The sequence below is a fragment of the Alligator sinensis genome, unplaced genomic scaffold (assembly GCF_000455745.1).
Source record: "Alligator sinensis unplaced genomic scaffold, ASM45574v1 scaffold766_1, whole genome shotgun sequence".
NCBI classification, from domain to species: Eukaryota; Metazoa; Chordata; order Crocodylia; family Alligatoridae; genus Alligator; species Alligator sinensis.
Genome location: NW_005842390.1, coordinates 1,291,681 through 1,307,295, shown reverse-complemented (window position 1 = coordinate 1,307,295; position 15,615 = coordinate 1,291,681). Strand labels below are relative to the sequence as shown.

General features: G+C 45.7%; 1 protein-coding gene across 4 annotated transcripts in view; it reads left to right on the top strand.

Annotated features, from left to right (window-relative positions):
* Positions 1 to 15,615, top strand: part of PPFIA4 (PTPRF interacting protein alpha 4) — a 99,349-nt gene that overhangs the window by 65,677 nt on the left and 18,057 nt on the right. For 2 of the 4 annotated variants that reach the window (XM_025211161.1, XM_014522737.2), the window contains 7 exons: positions 2,807 to 2,940; positions 4,770 to 4,936; positions 5,849 to 5,942; positions 6,408 to 6,489; positions 6,843 to 7,043; positions 8,383 to 8,445; positions 14,245 to 14,420. In XM_025211161.1, the coding sequence (XP_025066946.1) occupies positions 2,807 to 2,940; positions 4,770 to 4,936; positions 5,849 to 5,942; positions 6,408 to 6,489; positions 6,843 to 7,043; positions 8,383 to 8,445; positions 14,245 to 14,420 (917 nt within the window). Of the gene's footprint in view, positions 1 to 2,806; positions 2,941 to 4,769; positions 4,937 to 5,848; positions 5,943 to 6,407; positions 6,490 to 6,842; positions 7,044 to 8,382; positions 8,446 to 9,699; positions 9,954 to 14,244; positions 14,421 to 15,615 lie in introns of those variants that run through there. The other 2 variants (XM_014522738.2, XM_025211162.1) reach the window with 2 other exon arrangements.

Genomic DNA, 15,615 nt, shown 5'->3' with positions numbered 1-15,615 from the left:
TGACTCGTCTTGTATTTCAGTACGTAAATACAGTATTATAGACACATATCTGGTCCCTGTTGCTGCACTTTCTAACATCTCAGAACCATAGACAATTAGGGTTGGAAGGGACTTCAGGAGGTCACATCTAGTCCAACCCCCCTGGTCAAAATAGGACCATCCCCAACTAGATCATCCCAGCCAGGGCTTTGTCTAGCCGGGTCTTAAAAACCTCCAAGGATGGAGATTCCACCACCTCTCTGGGTAACCTGTTCCAGTGTTTTACTACCCTCCTAGTGAGAACGTTTTTCCTAATACCCAACCTAAACTTCCCTTGATTCAACTTGAGACCTTTGCTCCTTGTACTATCATCTGTCACCACTGAGAAGAGTCCAGCTCCGTCCTCTTTGTAACAGGCAGTTAAAGGCTGTTATTAAATCCCCTCTCAGTCTTCTCTTCCCCAGACTAAATAAACCCAATTCCCTCAGCTTCTCCTCATTAGTCATGTGCCCCAGCCCTCTAACCATTTTCATTGTGCACCACTGGACTCTCTCCAATTTATCCACATCTTTTCTGTAGTGGGGGCCCAAAACTAGACACAGTACTGCAGGTGTTGCCTCACCAGTGCTGAATGGAGGGAAAGAATCACTTATCCTGTTTATTCTTGCAGTAAGGCATGGGGTAGGGCAGTGTTTTAATCCTCTCTTAATGATAGGGAATCAAAGGTAAGAGAGAGAGAGCCCACGTAATTTTTCCAGAATTACAAAGGGGCATAGGGACTTTAACCCCAGCTTTCTAGGGCTTAAGCTGGTGCCTTAATTACCAGACCATCCTTCTGTTACTAGAGCAGGTAGTTTACTCAAGTCCAGATACACTCAGTGCCTCCTTAGTCTTTCGCCCGCTGAGTGAGGGTAATGGATCCAAAAAAGTCTTAGTTCATATCCGTCTTGTCTCTTTTCCTCACACTTCAATGGCCTAACATCAGCATTGTCTCTGAGCCAGGCCCCAACAGAACTAAAGTGAAATGATCAGGAATGGGAAATCCCAGTAAATCACGTGCTAAAGACAAAGGGAGGGAGAGGAAGGAGTGGAAAAGCTGTCTTTGAAACTGCTGACGGGGTCTGACCGAGAAGGCATAGGGCAGCACAGGTATTCACAAGTTAGAGGCCCTCATTAAATCAAAAGGCATGTCTTAATTGGAGAGAATCCAAGGTAAGGCAAGAGCAGTGATGAAGTCAGATCTGTAGGCAGAAACCAGTGGAGTGTGAGTTTTGCACAACATAGAGCAGGGGTGACCACAAAGAGGTATGATGCCAGGCTCTACATTGCTAAAAGGGAAGCACACAAAGGAGGAATCAGCATTTATTACTGTGGGTCCAGAGATGGAACCTGCAACTCAGACAGACATGGTGCTAGCTGCCCGGACTTGCGGCCAGTAGCATAACACATGAGGACCAGCACACCAGCCTCGGTCGCCAACCCAGGAAGGAAGGACAGCTTGACTGCACTACCATCAGCACAACCACTGACACTGTGCTGTGGGTGGCTGCTGCCCTGATTGCCCAAGAACCCAGTTACACCTCTGTTTGTGGATTGTACAGGAACTGGCTGAGAAGGCAAAGCCCCATTGCTGGTGAGGTTCTTGAGATGGCACAAAGCACTTTCCAGCACCAGTATTTATGGACAGTCCTTCTGTTGTGCAGGAAGGGGATGACCTAGGAGGTCCTTTCCAGCCCTGTGACCTGTGGTCCTTCTGCTTGCATGTGTTGTCCTGCTGCTGCCCCATTGCTCATTCACACTGCTGCCATGCAGCCTTCCTGCCCTGTCCTGCTGTGGACACTTATTCACTACACTGCAGCCTGCATTGCCGGTTCTGCTGCTGCTCACATGGTCAGTGGACAAATGGGGTTCTTCAGATGCATGCGTTTGCTCTGCCGTTGCAGCTCCCTGCTGCCTCTGCATTTCACTACACTGTTCTGGTGGCTGCTTGCCCTACCTGAACTTGGTTACTCCTGAGTACCCATGGCCACCTCCCCATTTGGGAGCCAAGTGTTTGGCTTTTTCTAGACAAGCAGGTTTATGCTGTTCTTAGGATTGAGGTGACCTTGCTATGTCAAGCTGTATCAAATCAGCAACCTGCCACAGGGAGGCCTTTCCATGTGATATGAATGCAGTAGGAGGATTAAGGACACTGGTTTCTTCTTGACTGGCACGACAAGGTCAGTGGCACGACAAGTGCCAGTTGCAGCGGTAGTTTACTCTGTACCACAGCTCAGCTCTAGCTGTGGCCCTACATGTATCCCAGTGCAGCCTGTCCACTATCACCTGTTGCTCTTCTCTCATGTGATATATGCACATCCCTCTTTGCTCCATGTGTACTAAAATGAGAGGTGGGAGACTTGGTCTGCATTCAGATCTGCCAGCCAGCCCAGGTCATAAAAACAATTGCACATTACTCAGGCAGGGAAGAACCTCCTTTTTTTCCAAACCCCAACCTTCTCCTCCCTCCCCCCCACAAAATAGGCACCTAATCTAAGATGGAGTAGACATGTTGGATGGAGAGTGGTTTCTCTGACAGTGCATGGCTATTGACTGGGCTCAAGGGAAGCCATGAAGGTCCTGGGCAGGTTCATCGAGGTAGAACATTGTGCAGCAGGCATCAGCTGTTGTGGGGAAATCTATGCTCCATCTGACAAACCCAAATCTAGAACAGGGGTATGTTTGTTTTGGAAGTAGACTGATGAAATGGGTTGCTTGATTCTGGGGCTAGGTGTGATTTGGGAAGTCGTCTTCGATGCTTAACCTCACAGATCTACTGTTTGTTCAGTCGCCAGCAGCTCGGGATGAGAACCGAGAAGATAAAACCACCATAAAATGTGAGACTTCCCCTCCTTCCTCTCCCAGGACGCTGCGGCTGGAGAAGCTGGGTCATCCTGCACTCAGTCAGGAAGATGGAAAAAGGTATAGAGGTGGGAAGTAGATGGAGTGTGCCAGCTCCACTGTCTGGACCTGTGATGTGAACTAGTATAGCTGTGGAGGAGAATGTGTTGCTATGAACTGTAGAGAGCAGAGGACCAGGTTTTCTAAGGGATGAGTGGGGAGGGCTTAGCATGATCCCTGGAAGGCAACAGTGCCTTTCAGAGCAGTCACAGGACTGAAGAGATATCCATGGTCACAAACTCCAATCGCCTGCTATTGCAGTTGCCCCATCGTATCATCCCTTTCATGAAGTGACCAAGTTCTGTATTAAAATAAGCTGATTGTTTTTGCCCCCACCCTCCTTTGGCAGGCTGTTTCCAAAGCTCATTTCTCTGATGGTTAGAACCAGCTCCCAATTTCCAGTCCAGATTTATTCATAACCAGCTTTGTGCCCATTCATTCTCCGAGTGTTGCCCTTTACCTATCCTGCCTCATAATGCTACTCACCCTGACGTATTGCTAGACAGAAATCATGTTCCCTTTCAGCCTTTATTTTCTCAGCTAAGCAGATCAAACTCTTCATGGCCCCTCTCAGAAGCTAAGGGGTCTATTTCCCTAATTCTCCTCGTAGCCAGGATTTGTACATGCTCCAGTTTGAGTTCATCTTTCTTGAGCATGGATGGTCAGAATTTTCTACAGTACTTGGGGAAAGGTCATGGTATGAGGACACACGTTAAACACAGTTCCAAAGTCTGTAAACAAATGGGTTTGTGCCAGGGATGAGGCTGTGATGATGAGTAGCCCCATGGTTCCTGGGGTGGATGGCTGGGTCCCTATGTAGTCATTGCTGTGCTGGTGACTCAGGACTTTGCCTTCCAACCCAGCTAGAGATTCTGGTAGAGGTGCATGTCCAGTGGCAAGTCCCAGCCAGGGGGCTGCAGAGTGTGGAGAGCTGGGTCTTCAGCTCCTTTGCTTTGCTTCTAATCTTGGCTTCTCCAGGCCTCAGGTTAGCGGCAGCTGTTTGCTGTGTCTGTGCCTCACTTCTTTCTCACAGGCCGAGCCCCACAGTGACCCTATCCCTCAGCTGATAAGCTGTGTCAGAGTAGGCTTGGTAAAGCACTTCCATTGGGTAAACCTGGTAGTGAGATGAACAGTAAGGGCATCTTTGTTCTTATAACTGTGGGGGATGGCATAGGTACCAAGCAGTAGGTGAAAAAGTCCTAGTCTCCCTGGAAAAAGATTCTTGTGCCAAAATGCCCCTTATCTTCCCAGGGTGCCTAACTCTAGGTCTCTTGCAGCTCACAGTGGGCGTGTCTACGCATCATCGTACAGTGACATTAGTACTGCACCATGTTTTAGTACTTGCTTGGGGGAAGTATTAAAACATGGCTCACTAGCTGCCCGTACTGCGGCATATCAGTGGTTCATGGTTAGATTCACTGGCTACATCGCTGTAGTGGCATGCTATAGCCAGGCAGCGCAGTGACGTGACCAGCGATCGTGTGTAGACCAGCATGATCGCTGCGTTGCCATAGTGTGTCATATGCATCCAATGTGTACCCACTACCTCGGTGTCTTTGGCCAGCATTTCTTCTTCCCAATACTTCACAGTGGGGCTGATGTTGATCATCTTCAGGCATCTGGTGTCCCAGCCCAGGGATGACTGCATGATTCCTCTGTATGCAGTGTGGAGCACGTGGGTCACTTAGGGGCCGAAAGTGGCATATTCCCACACAAAAAGCTCACCAGTGCCTTGCAGGGCAGTCAGACTCTGGGAGACAGCCTTCTTGCAGCTTCTGTGTCTCCTGTGTGTGTCTGCTCCAAATCAGAAACCATCTGAAAGTTTTCCTCTCTCTCCACTAATTCCCTAGCTCTCTGGAGGACCAGACAAGCAACCCAAGCAGCAGTAACAGCAGCCAGGACTCTCTGCACAAAGGTTCTAAGAGAAAAGGGATCAAATCTTCCATTGGGCGCTTGTTTGGGAAGAAGGAAAAAGGACGTCTCATTCAGCTGAGCAGAGAAGGAGCCACTGGACATGGTCTCTGAGTTCCTCCATTTATTTATACAAAAGAGCAGTGGGGTTCTGGGGTGTGATTGAAATAGAGAGGTCCTGGGGACACCTCTTAGTTGGCATGTTTCTTGCTTAGGATTCAAGGTATGGCATGAAGGGAGGAGTTGGTTTCTGCCAGGCATGTAGGGTATTTATACACATACATTTTCATGCCCAGACACACCGAAGATCTGGTGCATCAGAGACTTGGTAGGCTCGATTAATCGAGTCTGCTCGGCACACAAGCTGATGTGTATGGCGCTGCATCGCTTGCAGTTGTATAAGTGGCGAAATGTGCATCAGTGCGGGAAAATGGCAGTAGTGCACTTTTGAACTAAAACACTTTCTATGTGTTTTAGTTCAGAAGCGCACCACTGCGATTTTCTGCATGCTGATGTGCATTTCACCACTTATACAACTGCAAGCGATGCAGCGCCATGCACATCAGCTTGCGTGTGGAGCACCAGGTGCTTTTCATGTAGTGCTTGCATGTGTAAAAATACCTAGAAAAAACAAGCTTTAGTCTCATCAGGTCTGTATTAAAAGATTAGACCTGCCCTGAAAAAGCATCCCATCTCAGAATCCCACTCCAGCAGCTGAGTTGCTGAGAGGCAATTAATGCCCTGGTTTTTGCCTCTCGGCCACTCAGGGTGGAATTAAAGGCACTGATGTATCGCAAACTTAGGTAGGTCCTGATTCATAACACTGTTCAGGGCCCACTGGGCTTTCACATTTATTAGAGCTGCCAAGGGGTGAGAGGGTTTTCCATCCCAGTAATGTTTCGCCATCTGTTGTAGTCTCCCTGAAGCATGGATTATGACCATAGGGACAGGAGCTAAGGACTGAAAGCAGTTTGTTGATGCCAGTCTAACCTTTGGGATGTTCTTGCCTGTTCCACAGTTCTGATGACTGATTCTGAGATTGGCCTACAAGACACCCTGGGGCTTGGTAAGCTGGGAGCTCAAGCAGAGAAGGACCGACGGATGAGGAAGAAGTAAGCCTGCCTGTTTGTCTATTCCTGTGTGAGTTGGTAAGGATGAGCCCCTCAGGGTGATAGCAGGCTTAGGGTAGCCTGGGGAAAGGATCTATGCATCCATCATTGTCCCTGAGTCCACTGCATGTCCCTCTCTCACCAGTTCCTGCTGAACTGGCACATCTGCTCACCTCTTACTTCCCAGAGCTATGTTTGCCTTCATTATTACTTTGCTGTGTGCAGTTTTTCACTCCCTATGGCTGCTGCTTATTTTCTGACTTTTTTCACTTCATGGCAGTCTTATTCCAGTGTATGTGCACCTCAGAGACAACTCTGTCATTAGCATCCTTTCCTTAGCCACACCAGGTTAACCCCCAGTATACACATCAGAGACTCTGAGGTGTGTATTTGTGGGGAACTTGGGATGCTTTCTTAACTCTAGGCTTAGCTGTCAGTGAATACCTCTTCTACTTCTTTCCCTCCCAGGCATGAACTCTTAGAAGAGGCTCGAAGAAAAGGTTTGCCTTTTGCTCACTGGGATGGCCCAACTGTTGTCTCATGGCTAGAGGTGAGCTTGTGGTTTGGTTAAACTGATACACCCAGGAAGTCATCACTCTGTCCCTCCCCTGCCATCCAAGTAAGAGAGAATGACCACACTGATGGAAAAGTATCCATGTAGTTGCTGACCTCTCTTTCAGTGGTCTCTCACCTCTACCACTTTGAACTGGGTATAACTTCATTACAGAATGTTTGTACTGCCTGGGAATGTGGGTTTAACTAGCTGGTTTGAAAAGATCAAACCAAACACGCTTTTCCCCGAAGCTATCAGACCCAGGACATTTTGCTGCAGCCCGTGTTAGTATGCAGGTGTCTGGTCAGAGATGGACGCATAAAAACACCTATTTTCTCCTGTACTGCCAGCTGTGGGTGGGGATGCCAGCCTGGTATGTTGCAGCCTGCAGAGCCAACGTGAAAAGTGGTGCCATCATGTCTGCCTTGTCCGATACCGAAATCCAGAGAGAAATTGGCATCAGCAATGCCCTACACCGGCTGAAATTGCGTTTGGCCATTCAAGAAATGGTGTCCCTAACGAGCCCTTCAGCTCCACCCACCTCGAGGACGGTAAATACTTATAGCCATTCCTGGTACTGCATAGAGTCTTGTGCACATTGTGTCAATACTTTTATCTGGAAAACAAGGTAGATTTGCACCTTATATACTAACTAAAATGTGCATGTGCATGCACTCATGCGCGTGTGCATGTATAGGAGGGAAGAGGGGGTGCACAAGCTTTCATGGGCTAAAGCTTACTTCATCATATGTTATATTTTTATGTGCCAGTAATGGAGACAATGAATTTGTGTTGTGTCCTCTATCTACCTATCAGAGATGACACAGGAACACAGTATACTGTTGGCCTCCATCAATGTTGAATTAACAACACTTCTTTGAAAAGAAGCAGGTTTTCATTCTACTTAAAGGAAGATTTTATCATAAAGCCAGCTGGGAAGAGAGTTTAGTTTTATCGTCTTGGGCTGTTGAGTAGAGATCCAGAAGAACTTTGCTCCAGCCTGAAATCATCCAACAATACTTGATAATGCTTTCACCAATCACCTCCTCCAAGCTAACATGGCTTGTGCTAATGCCCCTTTTAACTGGGCCTGCAGTCTGGATCTAATTCAGCCTCTGGAGTCTGATTCCCCTGTTGGTGAGCTACCTTCAGCCTGTGCGCACTTTCTCAGATAAGCTACTGTATCGTGTAGTACGTATAAAGCCGGAGGTTTCAGAGGAGACAAAGCAGCCCTCTGTTGTATCTGGCCAATTAAACAATATTTATTAACATGGCATTGCAGCCTAAGGATATATGTAATACATGTTTTATCCTAGATGGAGTAAATGCAGTTGCTGTTCTTGTTCACATAAATGTTGACTGCTTTTTAATCTTATCTAGCTCTATGTCTCACCAGTATTGTAGAACAATGGATTCCACAAATTGTACATGCATTGTGTAAAGTACTGCTATTATCCATTTTAAATTTCTTCTTGGCCTGGGGTAGCTGGGAGAACACTACCAGTTTTCTCAGCCACTGACTATTAGCATTCTGTACTGTCATAATGTCATATCTCAAACCAAAGTGAAGAGCCCTAGGTAAGGTTCAGGGCAGCTGAAAGTTTGTTTCACTAGACGAACCTGAGGAAACACCTAGTACCCTTTAGATAAAGAGGGCCAGACTCCAGTCTCACTGATTTTGGTGTAATTCAGAAGTGACTTCTTCTGGAAACCAGTGTTATATAGAAGAGGATCCAGCTGTGAAGTCTGTTTGTAAACCACTAAAACATGCAGTATATCTGTAGCTGAACTTGCTCTCATTAATAATTTTGACTTGGCAGTCATGCTTCAGTTACAAAATAACTTTGTCTGCCTTTATCCCATTGCCCTGTCTGACTTTTGTCCCCCTAGTCCTCTGGAAATGTCTGGGTCACACACGAAGAGATGGAGAACATGGCAACTTCCACAAAAACGGTTAGTGCCTTTTGTCTAGTGCCTCCTCCCATCTGAATGGCCTGTTCCTTGCTGAGCACAACCTTAGAAGTGTTTAGTGTTGCAATCTTCGTACTCAGGGCTCCATTGAATGAAAAAGGAGTACCTCATGCAGTCACTTCATGGAAAATAATTTGGAATTGTTTTGGAACTGTTAATAACTTGGCAGCGTCTATGCCTTTCTTTTTCTTTTTTCTTTTTTGTTTAAATAAGCAATGTAATCCTGTGGGTTTTGCTGAGAGTTCATGACAATGATCTCTGTGTGTTTCTAAAGCCCCTGCTACATGTTACATATATCACGCAATTAACTGGTTTATCGCACAATAATTTTTTTGTGCCACACACATGCAAAGTAATTCTCACAAAAATTAACTGGTTAATCACACAATACATTTAGACCAGCCACACTTGCAAAGTAATTATCACATGATAAAAATGCCTGTCTAGCTATAGAAGGAGCCAACCAGCTATAAAGTTAGTGCTTGAAAATGTGTAACGACTGTCTAGCTGGTTTCTATCCAGCTTTAATCTAAACATGTAGCAGGGCCCTAACAAAAATTACCCATTGCTTTCAAAACGGTGCAGAAAAATGACTTAGAATGTGAGATCCTGACCCTGCTGATGCTGCTGGAAAAATGTTTATTGACTTCAGTGGGGCCAGGGTTTTGCCCTGGTCTGTGATCAGTGAAAGACTTTACCATCTTCTGCCCATTTAGTGACCCTTATGCAAAATTGGTAAGGGATTTCAGTCTGTTTCTTACTGGCCATATGTTGGTATCACAGTGCTACAGCTCATTGTTACAACCACTATGAACATATGATCCAAAAGCTAAAGAGAAATGGGTGGAACTGGCATCGTGCATTGGCAGAATCCTGGGTGCCTCAAAGTCCATGACAAACCTCCCTTTGCATTCAGTAGGGTCAGAATATCACTCATGCAGTCTCTCTCGGGGAGAAACACACCCCTGAGCTGCATATCAGTGGTTGAACCTGTATCTCCCTCGCCTATTCCAACAGACATTGAGTCCCATTAGCACTTTTCATTTGACTGCGGTAGGTCACAGTTGAAATATGTACGTTCAGTTGTATTTGTTTGAAAAGTGTGATCTGTGGGTAGCAGTTACTGACTTGACTTGTTGTTTTTGTTGACATGCTACGTTTGTTACAATTAGGACACTGAGGAGGGCAGTTGGGCACAGGTGAGATTCCCATGTCATCTCTTTTCGTCTTTGTTAGGCTGGGGAGTTACTTATTAGTAGAGGCAGCACAACCCAGAGAATCAAATATGACCCTCTAACAAACTGAACTCCTTGGTGACACGGTGTGTGTCCAATCACATCACTCCATTTCCATGCAGGCCACTCCCTCGGACAATTATTCAGCATTTATCCCTGCCCTTATGAACAGTTATTCCCTTAAGCCCTGCCCCCAAAAGGACATCATTGGAAGGTCGGTGAAGGCAGCAGCAGAGACTCTCAAACCCTCACAAGGCAAGGAAACCCTTCTTTTTATTTTCCATTGTGCTTGAATTAATCCTCTTTTGTCTTGTCTTATTTTGGGGGTGAATTCATGATACCAGATCTTCTTCACTCACTTATCACCTATCTATGATATTTATTACACCATGCACTCCTGCCCTTAACTCTTGGATGGACTGGAATTCAATGCATCTTACTGTTGCTATTTAGATTTCTATGGAAGTAATAAAACACGATACTCCTGAACCTTTGTACAGTGGGGTAATGACATGCTAAGATTTCCCAATGCACTGTAGGTGACTTGGTCATTGACAATGACTGGAAGATACATTGATGTTGGCCCTGCATAGCTTTGGTAGATCTTTACCTTGTGTTCCTCTAAGAGGTGGTTTCCTGGGAACATTGCTGGTAGAAACACTTGCTGTTTATCATCTCTTTATGCACAGCATGTAAGGAGTCACTCATCATCATCCCTGGAAAAAGTGTGAAAACCTTATTAATAGTAGTGCTGAGTACCATATTTTCTGGCATACAACACACCCCAGAATATATCTTTTTGCACCTGGGCAAAAAGACCCACCAACACACTTGTAGGCAGAGGGATGACCTTCTCAGCAGCACAGCAGCAGAAAGGGATCTTGGAGTCATAGCTGACTCCAAGATGAACATGAGTCGTCAATGTGGCGAAGTGATCAACAAGGCTAACCGCACTTGATCATGCATTAGCAGATGCATGACTAATTCAGGGAGGTGATGCTTCCCCTCTATGTGGCACTGGTCAGGCAGCGGTTGGAGTACTGCATCCAGTTTTGGGTGCTGCACTTCAAGAGGGATGTGGAGAATCTTGAGAGGGTTCAGAGGAGGCCGCTTATATGGTCAGAGGCCTGCAGGCAAGGCCCCATGAGGAGAGACTGAGGGACCTAGATCTCTTCAGCCTTCACAAGAGAAGGCTGAGAGGTGATCTTGTGGCTGCCTATAAATTCATCAGGGGAGGGCAGCAGGGAATAGGAGATGTGCTATTTACTAGGGCACCCCCTGGAGTAACTAGGAACAATGGCCACAAATTGACGGAGAGCAGATTTAGGTTGGACACTAGAAGGAACTTCTTCACAGTAAGGGTTGCCAGAATCTGGAATGGGCTTCCAAGGGAGGTGGTGCTCTCTCCTACCTTGGGGGTCTTCAAGAGGAGACTGGACAAGCACCTAGCTGGGGTTGTCTGACCCAGCACTCTTTGATCCCAGAGCTCTTTCTTGCCCAGGGCAGGGGGTCAGACTTGATGACCTACTGAGGTCCCTTCAGACCCTAACATCTATGAATCTATAATACATACCTTGTTTTAGAAAAGCAGAATGAAGAAAAAAGATTTTTCCAGAGTTATGGCTGCATAGAACAAGGACAGAGCATAATCTGATGGTTTGCCCTCTTTTCCCTGCTTACACTGTGAAATAGCAGGAGAGATACCAGAAGCAGCAAGCAGACGAGCAATATTGTCCTAAGTAAGGTTAGCTTGATTAATAAAACATCAAGACCATTAAAAAGAAGAGATGGTTGTTAATACCATAGAGTGAAGAACAGTTAAGTCAGTTGACTCCCTCAGTTGCCTGAATAGTAATGCAACAGCTGCTGCACTGTGGAACAGGAATTAAAGTAGGGCACTTCTGTTCTGGTGAGAAAATCAGCTTACCAGTGTAATAGACACATCCCAATTTGGGGGGGGCTGGTTTGGAGGAGGGAAAGATGCATGTTGTATGCAAGAAAATATTATATGTTTAGCACTGTATCACTGGAAGAATTGGCTGACCTCATAATTACTTTGGGAGGTAGGGAAGTTTTATCATATCCATTTTGTAGGTGGGAAATGAAGAAGCAGATTGAAGCAAAGATGCTCCCAGGGCCTAACGATGAACACGTGGCTCTCACTCCTGTTAGGTACATCATGCTGCCCCAGATTGCAACCTCTCCTGAATTCCTAGTTCAGGAATATGTGAAACTGGGACAATATTTTTCACTAAGAGTGAAAGAAGTGGGGTTAACGGGGTTACAATGTCATAGGTCAAGGCCTACTCTCACGAATCCTGCTTCTTTGCAGATGTGAATAGTTTTCCTGCCAACAACACGTAAACCTGATTCTTTCCTGCACTGAACTTTGCACAAAGTGTGTTCAGATTTGTTATTCTTATTTGGTAGCGCTGTATCCCACTTCACACTGGGTTTAAATAACTGTGAAGGGGAACAGCAGCAGATTATCTAGTGCTTTGAATCTTTATCCAAGATTTATACATGCCTGTATTTCTGTGCTACTTGCAAATCTGTGGTTCAGTCCAGAGAAATACTAAGCACCATACAGCATCACAGACAATAGTGAGAGCCTTTGCAGCTGATCCATACTTTGCTGCATGCCCAGGACAATGTAATGGAAAGAAATTCCTTATGAGAAGAGCTACTTTGCTCTTCTCAGCAAGAGCTCTGCATGCTGCAGTGGCAGCAGTGTGATAATTACATTCAGAAGTATTTGTAACAGAATACATTGGTCCAGACTCTATTCCACCATTTGAGTGTCTCAGTGGATACATCTACATGTGCAATTAATGCACCTGAATTTTCTGCACAGAAAATTTAGGGGTGTTCAACTGTGCCCCTGCATGTATCTGAATGTGCTCCCATCGGAAGCAAAATTCCTCCCAGTGGGAGAAGTTCAGTCTAAGGCTGCTCCTGCCCCGCTCTGCCCCTCTGAAGCAGCCAGGGGGAGCTCCAAGCTCCCCTGGTGCCAGCTCCGGGCTGGCAGGGGGCACAGAGGCTGGTTCTAATCTCCATGTGGGTGTGAGCTGTCCCTGCTCTGGGCAGCTGCCTCTGTGCCCCATGGAGACTGGGACCCATTCCAAACTCCACATGGTTGGCAGAGCTGTCCTGGCTTCTGGGCAGCCAGGGCAGCTTTCCCAGCCATATGAAGATTGGGACAGGCACTGAGCCTCCCCACCCCTTGTGGCCCTGGCTGCCTACGCTGACTGGGAGCAATTAGTTTAATATGCTGATTTCTAATACCTATATCTATAGGTACTAAAAAATGGATCACTAGACTAATCTATTGTGCAGTAATTGCTGTGCACGTGTAGATGGTGATGCTTTACTGCACATTACATTAGTCTCGTGCAGTAAAGTGTTTCTTGTAGATGCATCCAGTGTGATCTTATTCCATCCTGATCAAGTCTCTGAAAAATCAGTTAAGGTAGGGAGGGCCTCCTTCTGATCACTGCTTTTTTCTGAGGCTGTCCTAAAATTAAGATGATGAAGTATTCCAAAAGTATTCCAAAAGTCAGTGTGTAGACCCCTTTTTAGGGTCAGTCTTTTGCAAGATAGAAAGGGATTATACTAGGAGCAGTTTTTTGCCCTGATTGAAATATTCAGCTATATGAGACTTTTCATCTAAGTATTTGAAAATGTTCCACAGGCATCAGTTCAAGACAGGAGTGTGTGAAAAATTTAAGGTTTCAAAACCGTTTTCCTCTTCAGAAAAAGAATCAAAGATTGAAATCTCAAAATTTTTCAAGAACTAAAAGTCACCGAAACGTTCACATTTGGTTGATCATTTTGTTTCGATGTTGACCTTTTTTCCTTTACACTTTTCTGTTGTAACCTTCAAAATGAAAAGTCATTTCATTGCCCAAAAAATGGAATTTTTTCATTTTGAAAATGTAAAAAACAGAAAGTTTTAGCAATTTCTATTTCCAGGGTTTTTTTTAATTGAGAAATTTATTGAAGCTAAATCTTTCTGGGAATCATTTCTACTTTGATGAATCAGCCTTTTCCAATTCCCAGGTACTCGGTGGGGTGTTCTGTTCCCATCTACTTTTGTCTGAGCCACTTAGGTTGGTAAACCATTGCTTATCACAGTGTTAGCTTACATACTACAGGCTTGTGCTTTAAGTTCCAGAAACTCCAAGTTTGCACCTTTGTTCAAATATTCCCCCAAGTATATGCAGTGTTATAATAATAGTAATATGTAACTTTTATACGGTGGGGCTCATCTGTACTTCACTAATCTGCAACTATCTGTACTCAGATAGAGAAGCACTGACACAAGTAATTTATTTATCAGAGCAATAACACTGTTGCATAAATATTTTCAAAAGCAAAGTTCCCAGTAAGACAGATTCAGCTGAAAATCAGCCGACCTTTTCTACATGTAAGAGATGAGAAAAACCTTGTACCAAAATGTATCAAAATGCCATCACTGGATGTCCTGAAAGCTTGTCTGCAGCACTGCTGAGTGCCAGCATCCATGCTTGTCTCTTTACTTTCACAGACACTAGCCTATGGGGACATGAACCATGAATGGATTGGGAATGAATGGCTGCCAAGTCTGGGTCTCCCTCAGTATCGCAGCTACTTCATGGAGTGTCTCGTTGATGCTCGAATGCTGGACCATCTGACCAAGAAAGATCTCAGAGTGCATCTAAAGATGGTTGACAGCTTCCATCGGTGAGCTGCCCTTCCTGCTACACCCTTTCCTGAGCAGGAAGGAAGAAGAGGGCCTGTTGCAACCATGAGAGTGAATGGAAGCTATAGGTCTTTGAGTATCAAGGGTTCCCAGCTGGGATTTTCCCCAGACTTTAGCTAAGCACCTCAACTGGTGAAGCTGAGCATCCTTAGACATCAACTTTGAAGAAAAGATTTTGCTGGCTGTGGAGCAAAGTGGATGATCTGGGATAATTTACAAAATTCTTCCTCATCAAATTGCAGTCAGTACAACTAAACCAGCAGTGTAACTGGGGGGTGAGCCTTTAGGCAGCCCCTTGGGCACTGCTTTTGTTGCGGGGGGCGAGGAGTGCAAAAATAGGTGCTACCGCAGAGAGGGCTCATCGCAGTTCTGTAATCAGCTGTCACTGCCCCAGCACAGAGCTGACCAGCTTTGCCTCTGAACTAAATGACTGGGGGAGGGGGGTGCTTTAGTTGACATTGGGACAAATATTTTGAACCACAAGCATAAAAGGCCTTCCCTACTTGTTTGCTTTCACCCTCTATTGTCTGTCAGGTAGAGCAGTCACAGAACAAGTCCCTGCATAAGCCACCTAATTTCTTTTACCTTGCTGCATGTTAATATGGATAAGAACGCTGGTGTCATAATCAGTATTGTTAGTGTGTCAGCTGTCGCTTGGCAATTCCTGGTAGACAGAGCAAAGTTTAGCTATAGTTTGCCATGAAGGTGGTAAGAAGGTTACTTCCTGAGATGTCTGGACCTTGAGAATAGGCTTTGTATGTGATAGTAAGTTGTTCCTAATGCAACTCTGTGCCCAGTACCCTGGCACCGGGTGAGGGTCATTCTCCAGGAGGCTGCTCATCTTGAGGGAAATCCCAAGACTGGGGGAATTCCTGCAGAAAGTGGGTACAGCCTGTTTGGAGCGGCTGGAGTCCCAGTTTCAGAAAAGCAACTGCTTCCAAGGAAACAGCTGCTGGCATCCATCCATCTCATCTAGCAGGCCACCATTTCAGGCTGGTTTCACTTTCCCCTTAATTCTGGAACCTACCCAGGTGCTCTTTTCAAGGGGAAGTTTCTGCACTTCTGATGAATGCGTGCTCCAGGGATTTTCCCCTTGGAGGTTGCTATTGTTCCTTTAGGTAGGGATCTTCCAGACCAATTCCATGAGGCAGAGAGGAGCTCTGAATATTTTAGCTC